Raw genomic sequence first — 24,562 nt, 5'->3', positions numbered from 1 at the left:
CCTGGAGTTAAGTGCCTTGCTCAAGGACACAATGGTGGTGGCTGTGGGGCTCGAACCAGTGACCTTCTGATTAACAGATATGTGCTTTAGCCCACTACACCACCACCGCTGAATTATTGCTACTAGGTATATTATATTATACTGTAGGTATTATGGTGTATTCTAATTATACATAATTGTATGAGGATAGTTCTAGTAAGTTAGGGATGTGTCCTGCCTTGACTAGTAGCCTAATAGTGCCCACATTAGTGACTGTACCGCGTGCAAGCTTCCGCACACGACGCTGCTGCTCATTGCATATCGGCGTACATCATTTATAATCAAATGACGTGATTAACAGTCCGGCGTCAGCTAGATGTTTCACTCACATTTTTCGCCACTAGAGGAAGTGTGTGTGTTTGTGCGTGATGCGAGCGTCTCTACAGTACACACACACTTGCACCGGTGTGGAGACACAGTGACAGGACAGGTAAGAATTTTCTCTATATCAAGCATAGACTACTTAACTTTGCGCTAAAAACGAAAAATGGTCACAAAACGGTCGAATGTATTTAGTGATGATGCTTGTCTGTTACCGTCCACATGTGACGCTCATGTGTTTAAGGAGCAATAGATGCGCGTGACACCCCTCACCTCTAGACACTGCAGTGTATATACAACTGTCGTCGGATAAAACAACTTTAAAAAGGTCCAACCTGCCTTTATAATGGGACATTGCCTGCATATTCAAGTGACCTCAAATGTATTGTTTTCCACCAGAAACAATAACATCAGTGGTCCTCATCATGTCCTTGTCACGATGAAACGATGAATTATTTCACACGCAGCGCGCGCTGACTCAAATTGACACGCGAGGAAATGTGACCTTGCTCGTCATTACGGTTCATTAAGCGCGTGCCTGAGAATATTATGTGATGTCCTTGCGACAAACGAAGACAGAAGATAATCTGTACAGCGTCGTCATGTGCAATAAGTAATTTTCCTCTAATTGTGAGCCATTTTTAACCTGAAGGCAGATGAGAAGTTTTACATTATGTCAGTTATTATTTGTTTTATTCATTAATAATCCACTGCTGTGTATCTAATTATTTTGGTGAAAATTGAGTGACGATTTCAATTGAAATAATTAAATGAGACATAAAAGTTGTTGTCACACTTTTTACTTTAGTAAATATTTCTCAGGGTTGTTTTAATTTTGCTTATACCTTTTAAGTCTTTTTAGTTATTTTCAACACATGTTGACATTTTGTGACAAGCAGACCATGTTGTCACTCAGTGTGGGGTAAGTTGCCACATTGCAAACCTGCTATTCAATTTTTTTACACTTTTATCGATTTACAGTGCATTCAAGGTATATATTTTATTATACCAGTTGAGCAATTACTGTCAAAATGTTGGTAAGAAAAATAAAAGAGCCTATATTTTGAGTTGTGCAGTTATACTCTATTCTTCTTTTTTTTAATGTTGAAAGGTAACATGCAAAAATATGTTAATATAAATAATACAAACCATTGTTTTGGCCAACAGAAGTTATAATTAATGAAATATATAAAACAAGAACATCAAACATGTGTCCAATTGCTCCGACATGACATAGTCTATATATAGTTGACTTTGCCAGTGTAGTTTTATTGAGTTTACTTGTTAACCCAAGAGCTATTGCAAAAATATTATGATTTGGATCTTATATTTACTGAGATACAGCCCTTGAGACATCTCTGTGTGACAACTAGCCCCAGTCTCCCCTAATAATGAGCTGAAACCATCTAAATAGGTTTTGGTCTCTTGATGTTAGAAACACTTGCTGGTGGATAAACCTGATGTCATGTTGTTCTTTCATACATTAACCATTTGGGAATACATTATTTCCACTTGACTCAACTGAGCCATTGTTATAATTTGACAATATTTTACATTTTTAATGATGAACTGTTTTCATTATGCCATCCTATTATAGTGCAATTAATACTGTGTGCTGTTGTAACTGTCTCTGCACAGGTGGGCCCTTTTAGCCTCCATGCTGTGTTGGGTAATATGGTCTAAAAATTCCATATTGCAACTATCTCTAATTTAACACTAGCATGATTGGGTAACACATTCAAATTTGGGAACATATTAACTTTAATTAACCTTAATATTATATATTAACCTTAATATTATATATAACCTTAATCTTAAGATCTGTTTTATATATATATATATAAAACATTATTATTTAATATATAATGCTTAATTATTGTAGTATATGTAGGCACATTTAAATAGATGAAAATGTCATGACTTCATTAAATATTCTTTAAATATTAAATAATAATTTTCATATTTATTCATATTTAGATGCACTACTGATCTGTGAAGCATTAGCCTAAACAATGTTTGTTAGTGTTACTCATATTTCAAATGGTGTTGCATTCATGACTGATACTGTACGATGCACAACAATTCTGTAAAGATTAACTGACATTGTGTTGCAAACCACAGTTCAGACATAAGAAGTATTATTATTTGCGACAGGACATATCAGCCATGAATGCGTCAGCCTCTTTGACAACTGTGACTGCTTATAAATTGTAAATGAATTGCTGCATGAATGCAATCCTTTGTCTGCATGGCATATGTATATATGTACATTTTTAGACTGGCCAAAGAGCGTTCTTTTCTTTGCTAGACTCTGTTAGGAAAATGTATGGTGTTTTCTCAGATATAAGACGGAACTTGAGAGAGCACTCTGTATTTTTCACTTAAGATCTGTCCCAAGACACCAATGTGTAAAAGCTCAGAGCTATTTGTCTGCAACAGATGGGGCATCACTGCTAATACGATGTGACTGCCATTATCTCCAGCACTTAATTTAAAGATCGCTTAATCAATCTCTTCCCTTTAAATCAAAATGCTGTTTATTAAAAGAAATATTCCAGAATTTTAAAAGGAAGGAATGGAAATGTTTGGAAGAGGGGGTGTCAAGACTAAAAGTTGTTGCCAAGCAACAGGAAAGTAGATCAGGACAGAGGGGCCGGTATATAGATGTCATTTGCAGAGAAGGATTGATTATTGCTGATTGCTTGTTCTATAGTTCATTGATGTCAGTAGTGACATCCTGGGAAGTAGAGAGAGGGGATAAGTAGATAGTGGAGAGTGGGGACATTCGCCCGTCCAAAGCTCTTCACACACACTCCCCTGTCCACTGCAGATAGCAAATGTCTTTGATTGTGGGAGAAGGCAGAGGAGTGTGAAGAACAAAAAAACTGAGGTCTCATGTCTTACTCTGCATTCACTGCATCTATTTTATTGTCTATTCACCCATTTTGGTGTCCTTAATGCTTTTGTCACATTTATTAAAGGAATGTTCCAGGTTCAACACAAGTTAAAGGAATAGATCAGCAAAAAATGGAAATTCTCTTATCATTTACTCACCCTCATGCCATCCCATATTTGTATGACTTTCTTTCTTCTGCAGACCACAAACAAAGATTTTTAGAAGAATATCTCAGCTCTGTAGTTCCATACAATTCAATTGAATGGTGGCCAGAAATTTGAAGGTCCAAAAAGCATTTAAAGGCATCATAAAGTTGATTTATATGACTCCAGTCGTTAAATCTATGTCTTCAGATGTGATATGATAGGTGTGGGTGAGAAACAGATCAATATTTAAGTCCTTTTAAGGAATATTGTGGTCCACCACAGTGGATAGTGCCTCACTTTAAAGCTTAAAAAAGGACCCAAAAGTATCATTACAAGTCTTCTGAAGGCATACAATAGGTTTTGTTGAGAAATGTATGTCATTTTTCTGTGAAAATCTTGAAGTCCATAGCAAATTAATAATCACTACAGTATGAGAAAAGCATGTTCACAGTGGAACAACTTTCGTTGTTTTGTGCTAAAAACAAAGCAAGTTCTAGCGTGAACACACATGCCACTGTGGACGTGATTCTGTTTAAAATTTCTAGATGTTTCTCACCAAAACCTATTCAATGCCTTCAGAAGACTTGGAATATTATGCACAAGATGCATTGGATTCTTTTATTATGTTGACTTTTTCCAAATGGGCCAACGGAATGCTCGTAAATTTTGTATCTTTTATCTTTTAAAACTAGTTTAAACTTTCAGACATGGCTTTGTCAAGCCAACATCATAGTTTGTCTTAACAAACTTTACATGTCTAGTTATACTTTTGGGTCATTTTATAAGCTTTAATTTGAGAATGGCACTATCAACTGCCATTGAATGAGATAGATGAACCAAAATATTAACATATTTTGTGTTCAGCATAAGAAATAAAGTCATACTGTTTGAAACGAGGGTAAGTATGATGACAGAATTTTTATTTTTGGGTGAACTTTTCCTTTACCACTTCCATGTCTCTATATATTGTCTCTGTAGATAAATGGATCCAACGGAGCCTATTAAGAGCTGCTCAATGCCAGAAGGACCCACTGGAGTTCTGGGGCCCCACAAACCACCAGCTCTGCTTGGAAACACCTGCAACCTGCCCACATCTTCATACTGCCAGTTGGGCATGACTGGAAACTCTCTCCAAGCCCAGGCATTGCAGCCAAACCCAGCTGTTCAGGAGAGAGGAGGAACAGACTCTGGCATGCAGGCCGCTAATTGCGTCAGCATCAGTCGACCCAGGCCAACGGCGTTGGGGTCCAAGGCAGTAATCAAAGCCTCAAGACCTTCTGAGCCCAACTTCCTGTCAAACTCCTCAACGGAGTCAGGATTGCCTTACAACAGCCCCCAAAACCCACAGTACAGTCCCACCTCTCAACTCAGCCTCAACCATCCATCAGTCTCTCCAACGCTCCCAAGCCGTCCATCACAGCCCATCCGTGTTAACACACACAATAACCTTATCGCCAGATCAACCCCAAACCCAAGCCCGCCATTGAAACCCATTCCTCAACCAATCCAAAGCCCAGAAACACAGACACCCAACACAGGAGACACTGACAACAAGCTGAACAAGACCATCAGTGAAGAGGGGGATTTCAGGTGAAACTTCCATTATATATTTCGTCCATTTATAACTCTCAATACCAGTGATATGATTTGATATGAGAATTCAGTCGCTCTGTCTCTGGGATTCTGCTGTGTTTGCTTATACGTCTATGTAATTAAAGGTTGCAACGGAAAATCAGCAAAATATCCCTCTCGGAGCCAGGTGACTGAATGGGCATAGAATGGGAGTTTAGCATCTTAAATAGTCATTGACAAAACCAAAAAAATCACTAAAAATGCCTAATGCTGTTTACTCATCATGAATGCGCTTTAAAGGCATTTAGCATGTTTTGCAAACCATTTAGTGATAAAAACTGCAGGTGACATTTAATTCAGGTTTTTTATTTAAGTAATTGTCATTACTCATATTACCATAATGCAATGTTAGAAAAACATGCTGATGGAAGCTAGACAGCATTTTAATACATTGCATGCTTCCAACAAGAAGGCTGTTTCAAAAGGTAGGCAGCTACATTATGCTTGTTATACATATAGCTTGTTTTGGTGAAATTCTAAGGAAACATCCTACCTGGTCTCATAGAATGTTATAATATCAAAATATTTGCAAAATGAATTTTACGTGGCTTGTTTCCTGGTTAAATGAACATTAGTGGCGCTACAACAATGACTTTTACTCTTTTTTAATGCAAATTATGCATACAACGGTACATAATCAGTCTATAAACACTTACTTTTCGCCCTTTTTCCTGCTATATTCAGACTTTTAGTTTAGCGCATGACTTGTAAGGCATTACATTTTAACATTTGCATTACATAAGAAACTACATTCACAAGCATGTTCAGTTGTACTCAAATTACGCTGTAGCTCAACTGATAGAGGGTTGCACTTGTAACGGAAAGGACCAGGGTAGAAGTCCTGAAGACCAATAGTAGGAGAACCACAAAATTACATGGTTGCTTCGGCAATTTAGCTTTTTATGTCACATTTGCTTTTTAGGACACTGTCGGTAAGTTTAGGGTAAGAAGGTAGGTTTGTTGATTTAAAACTTAATAGAGCATTATATGTTGAGAGAAATGACGATTACCCAATATTTGATTGCTATGTATTTTTATTCTATTAAAGTATTATGTTGTTTGCTTAGCAACATGCTAACATCAAACTCTACTGGAATCAGTTGGAGTTCATGTAAGGAGCACTATTGTGTGACCATCAAAGCCACTGCCTATTAAGATCATTTCAGATTACTTCAAGTCACTTTTGAGGTTCATCTTTATCTTTTAGGGTGCATATTGTCACATGGAATGTAGGCTCAGCTATGCCTCCTGATGACATCACTTCCTTATTTGGGCCCCATGTTGAAAATGGAAGCACTGACATGTTTGTTGTTGGGTGAGAGGAAGTGGTCAATAGTGTCTTTGGTTTACATCTAATGTTGTGAATTAATTAATTAACTTTGCCAGCATTCTCTTTGCATCTATAATTCTAACTTGAATCTTTCTCTCCCTGTTCATTCTTGTTTGGCACTCTTCCTCTTCTCTTTGTTTTGCCACTTCTTTCTCTTTGCCTCTGTCCTTCAATGCCCCTTTAGACTACAGGAAGTGAACTCCATGATAAACAAGCGACTCAAAGATGCTCTCTTTACTGACCAGTGGAGTGAGCTCTGCATGGAAACACTCAGTCGTTTTGGATATGTGTTGGTCAGTATGAAATCAAAAGATCATCAGACTTATGCTAAGCTAAAATCTGATTTAGCTCACTACTAAATTTCAGCAACTGTCACTGCTAACACCACTAATAAGGAAGTTTACATTCTTTTTAAAAAAATAATCATTTAGGTTGCGTCTCAGAGGATGCAGGGTGTATTCTTGCTGGTGTTTTCCAAATTCTGTCACCTTCCCTTCCTCAGGGGAGTGCAAACCCAAAGCACACGCACCGGCCTGGGAGGCTACTGGGTGAGTCATGTGACCAAAGGCTTCTAGGAGTGTTTGATTTCTAAAAGTTTGTGTGATCAGTGATTGCAATACTTCATTAATACTTCAATGTCACACATCAGATATCTGTGAAATGTTGTTACTTTTGATGTGTGCAGTCTTTGATGATGACAGGAACAGCAAGAGTCAAAGGCAGAGGGTGGGATTAATGCTGCGAGCGTGTGTTTGTGTATGTGGCTGTGTTTGTAATATAATACTAGATTAATAACTGGATACACAGTATACTGCCTACTATTTTATAAAAATAGTAAGTGAAACAGTGGGCATTATTCCATGGCAGTCTGATCAAATAATGTGTTCTGGCTAATATTACTTCAGTTCATTAATCACACTGGAAAAAGAAGGTTGAGCACATTCCACATAGTATGCTCCCTTGTATATTGCACATTTTGCAAAATGTTGAACATCATTTCATGCATACAGGCAAAATTGGCATTCTGCAGAGTATACAGATTATATACTGCAGGAATGGTTTGAGTAGTATGGTATGATATTCTTTGCATAGCCTGTGTGACCCTGCTGTGTGTTGTCAGCATCTCTCCAGGCTTGTTCTGCAGTCTCCTTTGAGGAGGGTACAGCAGGACACACAGCCGCTCTGTTCTGATATGTCTCCCAGTGCGCGCACACACACACACACACACACACACACACACACACACACACACACACACACACACACACACACACACACACACACACACACACAGAAGGTTCATCTCTGTTTGATCAAATACAAAGTGAGCTCACACTCATTATACACACACACAGCAGCTCTCCCTAATGCATTACACAGATAAAGAGAGCACAACCCATGGGTACTGCAGCATCGGAGCTGCTAATAAACTGCAAGTCTCTGCACAGCCCATTTCACCCTTGGTTGCAAAGTGCACTGATTCTTCTCAGAATAGTATTTAAGGGAATGGTTCACCCTAAAATGAAAATTCTGTCATTATTTTCTCACTCTCACATCGTTCCAAAACTGTACCCTGTGAAGCTCCAAAAGGCACCATAAAAGCACATTAAAGTAGTCCATACGACTAATGAGCTATATTCCAAGACTTCTGTAGTTTTACGATAGCTTTGGTTCCGATAGACGTACCAGTTTCCGAAACAAATGCTCCAAATGAGCCAGGTGTGAAGATTCTCTAAATGTGATTTCAACCCTGCACTATTGCCACCATATTTGATTTGAAAGCTGCAGCAGAGAGGAAGATTATCAGTGAACAATTACTTAAATTTAAATCTGTTCTTCTCACAAAGCTATTGTTTGGCTACAGAAGACTTGGATTATGACACACAAGTCATATGGACTTTGTTTATGGTACTTTTTTGTTATTTTTTGGAGCTAGACAAGCATGCCCACTACTTGTTATATGGAAAAAAGCTTTGCAAACATTCTTCAAAATTCTATTTTCTCAGCATACAGGTTTTGAATAACAAGAGGATGGCTAAGTAATGACTTAATGAATTTTGGAATAGTTCACCCAAAATCCTGATCCCGTTTAGCTCTTTCTAAATCCATTAATGGTTAATTTCTTGCCTGATCGGCATCAACATTTGTGACATGTAGACTAATTGTTGTTTTGGTGTTTGGTTGCTCAATAAAACGTTCTACTACAGAGTGTCATGGTAGAGCTGCTGTATTATTAATGGCTTTCCATTATCCTCTTTCTCAGGGGAATAAAGGGGGCGTGAGCGCACGCATGATGATTTTCGGACACCCTGTATGCTTCCTGAACTGCCACCTGCCAGCTCACATGCGGAACCTGGAGCAGCGGATGGAGGACTTTGAAAGCATCCTGCAACAACAGCAGTTTGAGGGTGGTGCTGCAGTTGGAGTGCTAGATCATGAGTGGGTACCTGGGCAAGAGAGAATCCGGGCTTACTTTTGTGTTATTAAAGGGATAGTTCACCTAAAAATGAAAATTCTCTCATCATTTACTCACACTAATGCCATCCCAGATGTGTATGACCTCGTTCTTGCAAAATGTGTTAAACATTCAGTTAACCACTGGAGTCTTATGGATGACATTAATGCTGATTGTCTGTGCTTTTTGGAGCATCAGATATTAAGTTAGCATCCACATCCATTATAAGGAGCTACTGAGCTGAGATATTTTTCTATTTTCCAAATGTGTTCTGCTGAAGAAAGAAAGTCATACACATCTGGGATGGCATGAGGGTGAGTGAATGATGAGATAATTTTCATTTTTGGGTGAACTACCCCTTTAAATAATCTTTAACATTAAAGCAATATTACAGGTTCATTATAAGGTAATGTCGACATGAAATCAAAATTGACATCCTTAACCCTCCTGTTGCGTTCGGGTAGAGGTAGAGAATAATTTTTAAATACCTCATAGTTTTTAGGACAGGAACATATTTTTAAAATACAATAAAATTGTATTGATCACTTATGAGCAATGGGAAATTCATTAAAATTACTAGTAATTTCCACATTAGATTTTAATATAAATAGTATATTTATTTTTTTTAGATGAATTCCACGGGTCAAAATTGACCCACCAATGCAAAAGGTTTATGCAGATTCCGAAAGCAATAGGAGGGTTAATACACGTTCCTGGTCTTATTGTGAACAATTTGTCGAACCACGTTGTTTAAACAAAATTTTTTTTTATTGATTCATAATCTTTCATCCAAATGTAATAACTTGCTCCAACTCTTCAATTATTTTTCCTTTTTGGCTGAAATCACCAAGCACTCTTATTTTTTGCCTGTCAAATATAGACAACTCTTCACGATCCAATCAATTCCTGATGGATAAAATCAAGATATATGTAAATAAAACATAAAAACATATTAAATGAAAACTCTGGGTTAAATACCACAAACAAACAAACAAAAGTATGTGCAAAACAGCACTTGTAATTTATACACTTGCCTCATAGACTTCCATTTTAAGTGCATAACTCTAATTTTTTTTAGTTACATTTTTAGTTTTAGAGGTCTAACTTTAACCATGAATTTACACTTAAAATTATTATTATTTTTTTTGTATGGATCTTAATGAGTTTGTACATCTTAACTCTTGTGATCTGTTGGGTTGACTGTGTTGAAATTGATCCGTTGTTCACAGTGTGTTGTTCTGGTTTGGTGATCTGAACTTCCGAATTGAAGGCTATGATATTCATGTGGTGAAAAGTGCAATTGAGAATGACAAACTGCCTCTACTGTGGGAGAAAGATCAGGTAAGAAAGAAAAATTGTAGATCCACCTCAGGAGGTCAAACGATTATATGATTATTATACGTTATATATAAAATACATCTTACAATCTCACAACACATATTAAACACATAAAGTTTAAAAATACATCAAACTAAAACATAAATAATTGTAAAAAATAAATAAAAAGTGTATCTATATAGTTTATATATAAACTACATATGGTTATATAGTTTATCCAACATTTCAAATATTTCCAAATGTAAATAACTTTTGTGAATGTAAATAAAGATTTGTGCTTTTATTATGGGACAATCATTTGTACACTATTTGTGGAAAGCGCCAACCAAGTTACCAACAGTAGATGTTATAGTGCAGATCTAAAGTGCAAACTTTTCCTTCTGGTACCACTAGAGGCCAGTGTACACTACATCAATGAAACTGTTGTTTGGAACTGCACGTGCAGACAAAATGTTGTGACGTCTGCTGTATTAGCTTGTTGTTAAAAAGATAAATTTGAAGAACATTTATCCTTTTTTGTTTTGTCTTTGTCACAGCTCAACAAGGCAAAAAAAAGTGAATCAGTGCTGGAGGGATTTATGGAGGGACCCCTCAAATTTTCTCCAACATACAAGTTTGATGTGGGAACACACACTTATGATACTAGGTATAAGAGTATATATGCAAAAAGAATTAGCAGATAGTTGGGGTCCACTAGTCAAAATGCTTTCATTTAGCATTTTTCTTATTTAATACAATTATTTTCATACATTTTTTTTTACTATAAATGTTCATATTATACATTCCTCTAAGTTACTGTTCTTTACCAGATGTTTTTATTTTCCTCTCACTTTCCCTCTCATTCTAACCTGCCTTTCTCCTTTTCCTAGTGCAAAAAAGAGGAAGCCAGCATGGACAGATCGCATCCTGTGGCGTCTACGTCGGACGGGCTCCCCCGTGCCTTCCCATAATTCTGCTCTGCAGCGGGGTCTGACCTCATGGCTGGGCGGAGCCACCAAAGTCTCCCAGCAGTTCTACCACAGTCACATGGGCTTTACCATCAGCGATCACAAGCCTGTATCGGCCCTTTTCTCTTTGCATGTGAGTCTGAAAAGGGCGGGAAAGACACTAATTTGTCTGTAAGCAAAACTGCATGTATTTTAGGCTAACAGTTCCATGTGCAATATTAATTATCTTGACACTTTCACAAATTTAGAAGATTAAAAAAGAAAGTTGATCATAGCCTGAGACACAAGATACTATTTAAACTATATGCAAAAAAAAAGCATCTACAAAAATAAACAGATAATAATTAGACATCAGACATGTGTTATATATATATATATATATATATATATATTGTGGCAGGGTGAGCAAGAGACTGACTTGGGCATCAGGCCTCAGAGAGGCGTTTATTTGAAATAATATTAACAGAAAATGACAAATAATGTATCCATGGTTAATTCGTTTCCAAAAGAAAGGGAGAATCTGGTGTCCTTCGGTGAAAAGGGTCTAAGTGAAGGTAGGGGAGTGCTCATGGGATGTTCAAGACATGGTCTGGGCCGCAAGGGACCTTTCTTCCCAGGGCATGTGAGGGGTAGGGTGGCCTCTTGACAGATAACGTTGTAACCGTTTCCAGTTTTATGCAAAGCAACAATTCTTGATCGTAGCTCTTCTGAGATCTCTTTTTTGCAAGGCATGGTCCACATCAGCAGATGCTTATTGTGAACTCAAACTTAAAAAGTTATTTTTATAAGTCAAAGTAGCTCTAACCCACACCTTCAATATTTTTTTATTAATTGGTGCTAGGTTTGCCAACTAATGACTCTAATTAGCTTTTGCTGACGTCATTAGCCTAGGGGTTCACATACTTTTTCCCACCTACACTGTGAATGTTTGAATTATGTATTCAGTATGTACAAGAACAATACAAAATTTGTGTGATATTAAAACAGATTGTGTTTGTTCATTAATGTACCTTAGATGAAGATCATACCAGATTTTAAGACAAATTCATACATAAATGCAGATAATTCCAATGGGTTAACATATTTTTATTGCCACTATATATATATATATATATATATATATATATAGGGTCCAGCAACCAGACCCTGACCTTTAGCTCTCTCTCATCATGCACTGGACTATCAGATCTTAAATCCCAAAATCAAATCTTGCTCAGCTTATCTTGTATTCAAAGCTTTGAGATTAGGGAATCACTGAACAGTACTAATGCTGATTTAACCAGCTTCATCAGAAATACCATGCTGGTCAACCAGCATTGCCGACTAGGTTAGACCAGCACCAAACCAGCTCTAAACAGCATAAACCAGCCAAAACCATCATGGGAATTGCATGCTGGTTAAGATGGTCTTTTTAGCAGGGTTTAGTCTAATTGGAATTGGCATTAAAGAAACATTTAAGTTAATGAAATTGATGTCACTTCCTCTGCCCTCTTCAGTTTCCCTTTAAGGTTAACCTGCCATTAGTAACACTGGAAGTGGAGAAAGAATGGACTAAATTCTCTGACGCTACAGCAAAACTGACGATGGCAACCAGCTTTCAGAGGAGTTCATGGGACTGGGTGGGATTGTACAAGGTACTGAATGAATGCCACTCTCATACATAAAATTAACTTTTAAATGTAATACATGTTTTAGATTCTATATATGACCTTTTTCAGGTGGGATTTAAGCACCACAAGGATTATGCTGTCTATGTATGGGCCAAATCTGAGCATTTGACACAGGTAAGAAGTGAGAATTTATTGGTGCATGTAAAATATTTCCTTTTGAAGAACCAAAAGACAAAAGAACCTTTAGCTCTCTCACCATGTACTGGACTATCAGAGCTTTAATCCCAAAATCAAATTTTACTCAGATTATCCTGGATTGAAAGATTTGAGATTAGGGAACCACTGAGCAGTATTAATACTAATGCTGACTATGAACAAGATTAGTTTGTTGGCAATGTTGTCTTGACAAAGCTATCATACTGATATTGTACAAACTTGGCTTAGGGTTTTTTCAAAATCGCTAAACCAAGACTAAAAATGTCTGATTTTTATGCTAGAGCTTTCAGGCTATATACATCCAACTTGGCCCAGACCTTCAGCCTGTTCTGACTAAATTCTTTATTTTTTGAATTAATTGGACTTGCTGTTTTTCTTTTCATCCATCCAAACTAGCCCTTAATGCGGTTAATCTTAAAGTATTCAAAGTACATAAGGCCTGTACAACCTTCAAATTTACATTGCTCTTTAAACTTTCAGTCAAGGCTTCACATGAACATAAAGGTTTGTCTTGACTAAATTTCCTTCTAGTCTAAGCTTGTATTTTATGACCTTCAGGTGACGTTCTCTGAGGAGGATTTGCCCAGAGAGCCAGGGGAATATATTCTAGGATACTACAGTAACAACATGAACAGCATTGTTGGAGTGACGGAACCATTTCAGGTCTAAACTGCTCTCATAGCCAAATTCTTATTCAAGTAAAATGCAAATAATTGTTTTGGTTGCATGAGCAGCTCAGAGCAAGTTATTCCAGGGGCATGATGAGTAGGTCAGTGCACCCTGGCATTAACATTAATCAACATTTCAAATATTGATTGCAGCATTTGTTTTTGAGGGCGGACAACCACAAATTGTAAAAAGAAAATTGTTGATTGTGTTGCATGCATTCCAGACAAAAAGGAAAATAGCCCCATGATGGAAAGATAAACAAAGGATTTAGAAAAGACACAATACATCATAGTTTGAAACAGGTTTTAACAAGAAGGACTGTTATCAATTGAAAAGAAACCAAAAGCTTTCAATACACAATAAGTCACTTGTTATGAGAGAGAGAAACTTGCATAGCCAGACTTTTGAGTATCAGCATATAGTCTGGTCCAGTTTATATCTTATTCTGGCCAAGAACTGCCCAATTAGAGCAAAAAGAGACTATCGGACAGATATGTAAAACAGTTTGTTATGTTGTAAGGGAGTAGTGTCTTCTCAAAAAAGTTAGATTTGAAAATGATTGATATAAAAATAAAACAAAATTAATATTATGAAATTTGAGATCAAATAGTGTGTAAAGCACAATTTTTTCCCCAAAGTAACAGTCCAACAGTGACACCAGTGAATATATTTCAGAGAGAGACAGTGTCTTATTTAAATGAGTTCACGAAGAGTACAGAAACAGAGAAGAAATTCACAAAAAATTAAATTTTGTGATCGTAATTTCGGTCAGTCCAAAAGTAATGACTGATTATTTTACAGACAGAAAACGAAGCAGAATGTAAAGTTCTACTAATAGATATCTTGTTTACTTGATACTAAACAGCTTTGAGAAGCTACATTGAAACTGTAGCTTCCCAAACTACAAACTACTTGTAAATTTAAATAGTTTAATTACAATCATACTACTCTATTAACCCTTGAATTGACTTACGGGTCAATTTGACCTGTTTGAACATTTAACACTGATTTACATCAACTTAACTTTAACTTTTTGGCCTGAAACTTCATGACATCCTCCAGAGAGATTATCTGAATCTGACATTGTAATTTTTTAAAATTTTATATATTTATTTACAAGCTATAAAAAAAGTACCTAAGAGGGTACTCCTGGCCAATTTGACACACACACACACACACGTTGTGTTTCCATGTTTTATGGGGACTTTCCATAGACATAATGGTTTTTATACTGTACAAACTATATATTCTATCCCCTAACCTACCCTAAACCTAACCATCACAGAAAACTTTCTGCATTTTTACATTTTCAAAAAACATAATTTAGTATGATTTATAAGCTGTTTTCCTCATGGGGACCGACAAAATGTCCCCACAAGGTCAAACATTTCGGGTTTTACTATCCTTATGGGGACATTTGGTCCCCACAAAGTGATAAATACATGCTCTCACACACACAGGTTGTCAAAATATTATTACCTCAACATAAAAACAATGGATGTCAATGGGAACAAATGTGCCTGTGTGTGACCCAAACCCCTACACCCCGACACAAAATATGCATGTACAAAAACAAACCACACATGCACACTAGGCTTGGGATTGATTTTCCAGATGATTATCAATATATATTGTGATTCTTTTAAAATCTAAATTAGGCTGTTTGTTGCACAATATTCATATTTTTCAACACAACTTTGGTAAAGAGTGAGCGGCAGGGTTAATTAAAGAGGGTCGCGATATATGTTAATAATGTATAGATAAAATAAAGTGCCAATCAATAATCGATATATCGATATTTTATGAGAACCGTAATACACACGTACAACAATGGGAGTCAGTGGAAACAAATGCAAACAAATGTTTGTATGTCTGTGTGTGTTTGTGGATTGGTGACTTTTGAACTGTGATTTAACAAGCTGGGTCAATTTGACCCGGGGATATCAACAGTAGGACTGGATTGTTGAGACCATTCAAGGGTTTAAAAGTAGTTGGCTACATTGAAACTATTTTGAGAATTTTTTTTTTTAAATAAAAAGCAGTCAGAAGGTGCTATTCAGAATGAAATAATATGACCTGATAGTTACGTAATTGGGGTGACATAGAGTTACAACTGAGTGTAAATATAGTGATTAACAGCAGCAATTAACTAAATATTTAAAAAGACGACAGTGAAATCTGGCAAAGCCTCTTTAAGGCTGCGCAGGGGCTTAAGTGAATTAGTGAATCATTTTTGTGAACTAATTAATTTACATGATATACCAACCCAACTCTTAAATCATGTGAATAATTTATTTTAACCAGGTAATTTACATAAACTGTTCGAAAGAAACGATTCACTTAAATGATTTGGATTTTCCACTAGTACACATGATGAGAGTGGATGGTTTAGGTGAGCATTTTTTATTAATACCTCAGCTCCAATGGTGCATTCGCAATATGACATATGTAGCGTTTTGTGACACTACACCACTACTCATTGGAAAATGTAGCTTGTTACTGGAAAAGCAACAATATTTAAAAAATAGCTACTGTATAATATTAGTAGTGTCACTACTTTTAGTTAGATACTCCCCAACACTGGGACTAAATGCCTCAAACAAAACAATCAATATCCAAGGTTTGATGCCACAAACTGCACCACTGAAGATGCATATTGCACAAGCACTCTGAATGGATTCAGTAGTAACACAAGCCTCAAAGGATATTACTCTATCATGCTTCTCGTATTTCACTTCCAACTTTTCATTCTCTTTTAATTCCTCACAGGTGCATCTGCCCATGTCCACGCCCCCTGCGCCAGCATGCCGTTCACGTTCAGACAGTTCTGACGTCAGCTCTGAGGATGACAGTACGCTGGTCCTGCTGGCCCCCAGCTCTCGCAGCCCCAGTCCAGGCAAACGGCATCACCACCAACAGAAACGGCAGCGCAGCCGCAGTCCTGCTGTGCCGGCGCTCTCCACCTCGCCTCTTCCCTCCCTGCAGTCTCTCAGCCTCTACCCATACACCCGTGACGCCCCCTCCTCCTCATCCCAACGACTTTCTGCCAATGCCAAAAAAGAGACTTTGGTTTCTCCAGACAGATTAACCTCACCCTCCCTCAGTCCTCTTAGTCCGAGGAGCCCCATATCTCCCAGGAATGGAGTCAGTGCTCCGGAGGCTCTGATAGCAGCCATATTAGGAGAGCACAGGCTTGCTCAGATAGGCAAAGAAGGGGATGCCATTCTTTGACCAATCCCCCATCACACCCCTTCCTTCCAATTATAGACTGTAATGCAACTCTATCTCTAAGAAATGGTCTCTCTTTTACCGTTTCTACGGCCAGTCCTGCAGCTATCTGTGCTCTCACTGATGGATGGTTAATTTCTATGTGCAAATGGCAAAAATCAAATTAGAGAATCAGTTTATTCCTTTCATTGTATACATATCAGAGGCTCAGCAGGATCTTATCTTGCCTTGCCGCACTTAATTGCTTAACGAACACTTTCTCAGTTCTCTGTGTATGCTTCATCTATAGAGATTCAACTGGTCTAACCATTTTCCTTTTTTTATTAATAATGATCAAATCCCTCCTGTCGTAATCAGGCATTGTACGATAAACTAAACAAAAAGCAAATATCAAGCATTCAAACTTAGGGTTTTTCTCTAATATATATATAAAAAAAAGATATATATTTTAGATATTATAATTACGTTTTAATGTATTTCTACTGCAGTGTTGGAGAAGCTACTTTGAAACTATAGCTTTCCAAGATACAAGCTACTTGTAACTTACAGGAGCTAAACTACAGTTAAGCTATAAAAAAATAAGTAGCTACACTACAAGTTAATAACAAAAAGTCGTTTAACTACTTTGAAGCCGTTTAAAGAAGAAACCATTTTTAAATATACTATATCAGTCTGATAATATTATTTCATTCTGCAATCAGAAGTTCTGAAGTCCTGATTTAATTAGAGTGACAACATTAAATTGAACATATACAGTTCATTTACACTTTAATTTCTGACTACTCAAATAAATAAGGCTGGGCATAGAAATGCATTTATTCTTCGACTCTTCAGAGATGTTTTGTAAGTTCTGTTCTCTGGTTGTGTGCAGCTGTGTTGTTTTCTTTATTGTTAATATCAATGTTAGATCAACAAAACAGGTTTTTGGTTGACCACCCCATCTCACTAGTGGGGGCTCCGTAAACTGCTGTTCTCTTGCACTCTCATGAACAAGCACTGGACAGCAACTGGCGGTCAAGAGTTTCACTAAATAATACATTCGATTTAAGTTTGATTCTCACCAAACCTTATCGTATGCCTTCAGAACAAGGCATGAGTCCCAAACAATAATTTATTAGACTTCTGAATTATACTTTTGCGTCCTTTTGAAACTTGAAGAGGTGTTCACCATCCAGTTCCAATATATGACATCACTGAGCACAATTCATTTTTTCACAATTTCAAAAAAAAAGTCATATGGTTTTATAAGAACACAGGGGTGTTCAATGACAATGACTCAAAACAATGACTGAATTTTAATTTTGGGTGAACTCTCCCTTTAATATAAAAGGGGCTTAAGATAATCATTTATGTGTACTAGTTCAGATGCAGTCAGAGGGTCTGGAGCACTGGCCTCACTGTATATTAAAAATAAAATGTATTTTAATTGGCTGTAATTGTGGCACTTTGTGCAGAATTTTCATATTCTGTGTGGACAGGCAGGCTAACTTCTAACTTGTTAGAACTGGTTAGGACACTGATATAGTGCAGGGCAACCTGACTCAAGATAAAACTGTGCTTTAGCAGTAGAATCAATGCAAACAGTGATGTCAGCCTTCATCTCTGGGTCCAGTTCTGTGAGTACACGTATGACAGAGGCGTGTGCACATGCTATAAGACCACCGTTCCAGATTTTAAAATAAGTGACTTATTAACACTCACCATACTTTGCTGAAGTATCTGCCGGTTTGTGCTGAAACCGTGCAAACCTTTGAGAGGAGCAGCTGAGTGTGGACAGCCAATCACATCAGCCCTGCTCTTTTATGCCGTTTTGTGACGTTGTTTGATTTGTGTGAGCCGAGTGAAGCGTGTGTGGTGTGCGTGGACAATTAGTAAACATTATAAGTAAAATAAAAAGTACACACCTCAAGGACATGTACGCATTCTTTTGTGTTGTCAGTTGAAGTAATTTCGCTGTCCTTAAAGAAAAAGGGCTTTTTTTTTTTTACTTATATTATCAAACATATCATAATTTGTCTATGGGTTAGAGATGTTATGCTCATTGTTTTGATCTATTAAGTTATTTAAAAAATACATTAAAAATGAAACAGTTACCTGAATACACCTCTACTATGTTTTCAATTTCTGAGTTCAAAGTTATTTTATATTTAAAATATAAAAGTAGTATGACCATACAAAGGCAGTAAAATAAATAAATGTCTTATTACATTTTAAATTCTTTAAAAACAAATGTTGGTAGTTTGGAATAATTTTTTTTTTTTTAATTTCTTAAAATAAGCTAATTTTGTTTTTAAAATATTATTAATATTTTAAAAACTTGTCTACGGAATCAGAGTCTGGTGGTGCAACCAACATGAAGGTAACCACTTTGTTGTCATCTGACAAAAACAAACAAACAGAGGGACCCTTTAGACCCTCCTGACTATGTTTGAAGTTTATATTTTTATGTGAAGATGCTTTTTGTTTAGGTCAAATGAGAGACTCTAAGAAAACTTCCATATTCGTGACTCAAAAATTCACAATATTTGTGAAACATAGTTTTTACCCTGAAAAATATATTTGAAAATCTTCCAGAAATGTACGATTAAGTTGTGTACACTCATGTGTATTTAAGAAGCAATTAATGTATTTTAATTTATTTTGTTTTATTTGATGGTTACACCATTTGACATTTTAAAGAATTTTACTAATTTGCAACTAAAATGCAATAATTTTGAAACTAATGAAGTTCTATGAACTTGATGTGTTTTCAACTATATTTAAAGTTTTTACCATCTCAGACAACTTTATTTATCAATGACCACTCTACTATTTTGTCATCAACCATTGAGTCTAGTGGGGTGATATAAATCCATTTCTACATAAACATAAAAAAATAACTCTGGCTGAAATTGATTCAATTATGGACAGAGGTTCCAAATGTGTGAAAAAATAAATTCTAAAATAAAAATTACAGTGTAATTTCAACTTAAATATTTCAAATAGAGGGAACCTTACTGAATCGAGTAAACCCAACAAAATTATCATAATAATAATCAATATCATGTCATAAAAACTCACATTAAACTCTTTTAGTGATATACTAGCTAGTGACAGGAAATGTTATCATGCTAAACACATGCTAGTGTGAAGCACTAGTGCAGATTGATCCCTATGCTATGGTTACAGCAACTGCTCAATGGATAAAGCAATATGAAAAATACTCAAAATGAATTGGTCCTCTGTGTAGGCTCAAGTTCCACTCTTCCATCATAATGGTAACCCCCAAAACTACAACATAACAGAAATTCTTCTAAATCTCAACATATCAAAACATTAAACACTAACAAGTCTACCCCTTTATATTAACCTTGCACAGACACACATACAATTACACTTAATTCACACTGTTCTCCCATTCAAAGCATGCAGGAAACATCCTCATTTTCAGTTAACCAAACAAAAAATATTCATGTTGTCCCAACGCACATGGATTACGTAAAGCTGACAAGATACTTTTTAAAAGTTAAATCAACTCAGTAAATTTAAGTTCCCTTGGTTACATGACATTTTTAATTAATATTTTTTAGAACATTGAAAAAAATGAGTAAAACAACGATAGTGAAAGTTAATTTTTGTTATTTTAAACTGAGGGAATACATATCATTTTTGTATTTAAAAAACATGCCACACCACAGGACCATTTAAATGATATGAACGTTATCAAAAAGTAGTGAAAAACTTCAAAAGAAATGGTGTTGAGGTTCAGGACCTGGCTAAGATTTCCCATATACAAAAATAAGTTTCAAGATTGCATTGAATTAATTCATTGCATTGCTACTTTTTAATTTAAGTGTTAGAAAGTCACAGCTTGGAATGAGTCTTCTGAAACTATTCCAGACCTGGAGGCCATGAGAAAAATTATGAAAGCAGTGTGATCATTACGAAAGTCAAAATACCAGAGAAAGAGAGAGAGAGAGAGCAAAAGAGGTTGATGATATATGTGAGGTGTTTGACACATATATAATGGACTTTACAAAGTTACACAACTGAAATTCATTTGAAAAGAATCTCCCTCAAGCAAAATATCTCACCTGGGTGCAACATGTGATCATACATAAGAGTTGTCTTCTCTTCCAATCCAAAACATCGGCATGTATGAGTTTACTCCATATGCCATTGCACAATGCCACACCTCTAAATAAACACACAGCCTGATGAATTTGAAGATCAAATTCATTTCAGGGAAGATTTGATGAAGGGGTAAAAACAGTTGTTTCATAAAACAACATTGTTTTATCTGGCGTGATTGATGACGTTCCTATAATGCAGAACTTAACAGTCTCAGTGTCAGATCTTAGTGCAAGACCTGCACAAAACTACTCCAACTAGATTTCAATGAGGTTTATATGTCTTTGTGACATCAAATGATAAATGTTGTCACAAGATTTAGCATTTATGAATACTTTTGTAGAACTTCTAATAGCTTGAATCTCACAAAATCTGGCAAAAACATGATCAGCCAAGAAATCAAAAGAAAGAAATAAGAAATGTCATTTTGCTTAATGAATTTTTTTTACAGATTATTATGACTTATTATTTATTGTAAGATTATTATCGTTTATGACAATTAAGCCCTCCTTCCCCTATTCCCATGATACAAATATGATCATTATCATAACTGTTAAGTGATTATTTATTTAGCCTATTATTTTAAAAGTACATCATGGTGATATTTGTTGTCACATCTGAATAGCTTTATGCTCATTTAAATGTAACAATAATCAATGTCTGGAAGCATAATTATAATTAAAATAACAAGTCAAATCTTTTAGATAAATAGATCGGATAATGCATGTTTTGGTGAAAATTAAATATACACTAAGATCTATTGAATTTAGACGCTTGAAAATAGTTTTCTACATGTGATCAAAGCCAAAAGCAGCTTACAGTTACGTTATTTTGTAATAATAATAAAAAAAATTGTGCCATCACATGTGGTTTTTGTATTTTTGTAGTGTTGTATGAAATTTTGATTGGAGGAACTGAGCTGGAACCCCTCCAATGAAAAATGTTTTGCATTCTGGACTTGTCTTGTCACCAGTCATGAGATTAGTGGATAGACTATCGTAAAATACAAATGGTTTATAAATAAAGAAAATAATTAGGAAAGGCTTCATGGCTGATTATAAATCCCAAAACATACTTTTTTTTTTTTAAAACATAAACATGCAAACGAACAAACGTTGTGCCATAATCCTGTATGATAACCAAACTATTGGAAATAACTTACAAATGGTGTTGTAAGCACTACTAACATGGTATGGTAGTAGTAAAATAATATGGTATAATAATAAAAAAAAAATGGATTACCAAAGCTGAGTTTAAAGAAGAACAAACAGTGTTTTTCTTAATTCTCCTCCATCACATTTGAACAGAATTCTTAAATTATAATTCATTAGGAGAATGTATTGAACGAACATACAGGTCCAAAACACCAAATCAAAAACATATTTTTACTTTATATTTTTGTTTTATCGTTTGTTTAGTCGTTTGTTTAGTTTTATTTTTTTGTTTTGAGTTTAAAACATGGAAATAAGCAGAACATTTCAAGACAAAAAAAAATATTCTGATCAAAGAAGAAACATTTAAGATTCTGCACTACATCTAGGTCACTAATCATCCATCCATCTATCTATCTTCTAAAGCCGCCTGTCCTATGTAGGGTCACGGGTAGTGCTGGAGCCTATCCCAGCTGTTTCGGGCCAAAGGCATGGAAACACCTGGACAGATGGCCAGTCCATCACAAGGCTAACATACACAGACATACACATTCACACTCTCACCTACAGGCAATTTCCAATTTCCTTAACCTACATGTTTTTGGACTGTGGGGGAAACCGGAGCACCCGGAGGAAACTCACGTGAACACGGGGAGCGCATGCAAACTCTACACAGAAAGGCCCTGGGTGAGCCGTGACTCGAATCGGGGACCTTCTTGCTACCCACTGAGCCACTGTGCTGCCCAGGTCACTAATCAAATGTAAGCAAATGTGTGACATTGACCATGTTAACTTCTGATTTCCTTGCATCCATTGAAGCACACAAGATGCTCTTTTGAACATTCTCAAATCATGCTGGATAATATGGATCAAACTTGTGGAGTCGATGCCTGCTTGAGTACATGCAATCATTAAAGCAAAAATACTGAAATATTTGTGCAAATAATTTTATAGTTCAACTTTTCAGTTAAAGTGTTATGCTAATAACATCATTTGTAATGCAAATGTTGTTTTAAATTAGAAAAACGACTTTCACCAGTGGTCTCAGACTTTTGGATCCCACAGTACATCACAGGTTAGACACAGAGCGATGGACTCAACGACCTCTGAGTTACACTCTAAAGCCCACGTCTTCTGCACCTCCTGGCACTCTAAGAAATTGCTTGCTACAGATTAGAAGGGATAAAAGAGGCCTAATACAGTGTGACTGTGAGAGCGCACTAGAACATAAAGCTTTGCTTGTTTAGGTGATTACCTTCATGTTGAATGGTCATGCACACAGTATATATTCACTTCTAGTGTCATGTGTTTAATCACTTAAGTCACTTCTTATTCCCTGTTTCTTCTGTGATGCAATATGAACATTCTTTGATGTATCTTAGGCCTATCTGGCAACTTCATGACCTAAAACACAGTCGCATGATACACAAACAGTAATTAGCAGAGAGTGGTGAGAAAGGCTTAGCAAGCTTTAGTTTACTTGCTTTTAATTCGTTGATTGCAATAGAACATTTAATGACCTTGCTCAACTGGTCCAAAGTGCACCTCCAAGAATGACAGAGATTTAGGTAACATATTGGTAACATAAAGGACAACGTTCAGGCAAACTATCGAATTGTACATAAATTCTCACCTGCAAAACTGCATTACATAATCATCTCACATGTCATAATCAATTACATACATACATTTGCATATTGCCTGTCCATAGTGTTCTGCAGTATTGTTGGGAATGTACATGTCAGTTTTGCTAGCTACAATAAAAAAAGAAAATAATGAAGCTAAGGAGTTACAAATTAGAGTTCTTAGGATGGGGCTAGTTGTCACAAGGTCTATACATCAGGATTTTAATCAAAATTCAAATTCCTCTAATTCTTGTTTTCTCCAGCACTAGTTACACAGAACTAATTCAAAAATGTTGATTATTTTTGCTAATTGTATCCTCCAAACAAAAAACAAAAACAAAAATAAAAATCTAATTTATACAATTTTAACGAAAAGGTTTAACTGTTGTGGATTTTTTCATTTTGATCTCAGGTCAGTACAAGTTGTCACATGCAGTTAATTAAAATGTTGTTTTTACTTAAATCATTACAATTTGTACTGGCCAAAACAAGAGTTTTCTATGTTACTTTTTCCAGCTTATGATATGTTATTTTATTGCAGGTTTCCATCAGTGTCAAAAATGTATCTTGACATTGAGGGGCAATATTTGCCCCTAAATTTGATTTTCAGGGGCATTTTTACCTTTGAGTGCACATTTTTTCTAACCATTTAAAACAAACTGTTTCTCATCCTTTTTATCAAATACATCAATCAATTAATTAATACAAATTCTCAAGATTGAGAATGTATTACTTCTTATCAACTCATATTTTATTCTATAACATGCGTATTATGACTTAAATATAATCTTAGGAACAATAGCAGATGTTACAAATACAAAACAGGCGCATTTTTTTGCTTCCATGTTT

At 35.9% G+C, this 24,562-nt stretch overlaps 1 protein-coding gene across 1 annotated transcript; it reads left to right on the top strand.

Annotated features, from left to right (window-relative positions):
• Nucleotides 1-396: 396 nt before the first annotated feature.
• LOC127636285 (inositol polyphosphate 5-phosphatase K-like) lies at nucleotides 397-17,455 on the top strand. The gene is made up of 13 exons (XM_052116737.1): nucleotides 397-469; nucleotides 4,381-4,992; nucleotides 6,242-6,349; nucleotides 6,549-6,657; nucleotides 6,796-6,912; nucleotides 8,628-8,803; nucleotides 10,049-10,160; nucleotides 10,694-10,803; nucleotides 11,027-11,237; nucleotides 12,601-12,738; nucleotides 12,823-12,888; nucleotides 13,489-13,593; nucleotides 16,369-17,455. Exons 2-13 carry the CDS (start codon nucleotides 4,385-4,387, stop codon nucleotides 16,828-16,830), a joined length of 2,322 nt encoding a protein of 773 aa, XP_051972697.1. The 5' UTR covers nucleotides 397-469; nucleotides 4,381-4,384; the 3' UTR covers nucleotides 16,831-17,455.
• The last annotated feature ends 7,107 nt before the right edge of the window (nucleotides 17,456-24,562 follow it).

This window comes from Xyrauchen texanus, chromosome 44, assembly GCF_025860055.1.
Source record: "Xyrauchen texanus isolate HMW12.3.18 chromosome 44, RBS_HiC_50CHRs, whole genome shotgun sequence".
NCBI classification, from domain to species: domain Eukaryota; kingdom Metazoa; phylum Chordata; class Actinopteri; order Cypriniformes; family Catostomidae; genus Xyrauchen; species Xyrauchen texanus.
This window is presented reverse-complemented; position numbering and strand designations above follow the sequence as displayed.

Coding starts and splice junctions, on each gene's coding strand:
- LOC127636285 (XM_052116737.1), top strand. CDS start 4,385: ATGGATCCAACGGAGCCTATTAAGAGCTGCTCAATGCCAGAAGGACCC. Junction 6,350..6,548: donor ACTGACATGTTTGTTGTTGG/GTGAGAGGAAGT, acceptor ATGCCCCTTTAG/ACTACAGGAAGTGAACTCCA. Junction 6,658..6,795: donor GTCGTTTTGGATATGTGTTG/GTCAGTATGAAA, acceptor ATAATCATTTAG/GTTGCGTCTCAGAGGATGCA.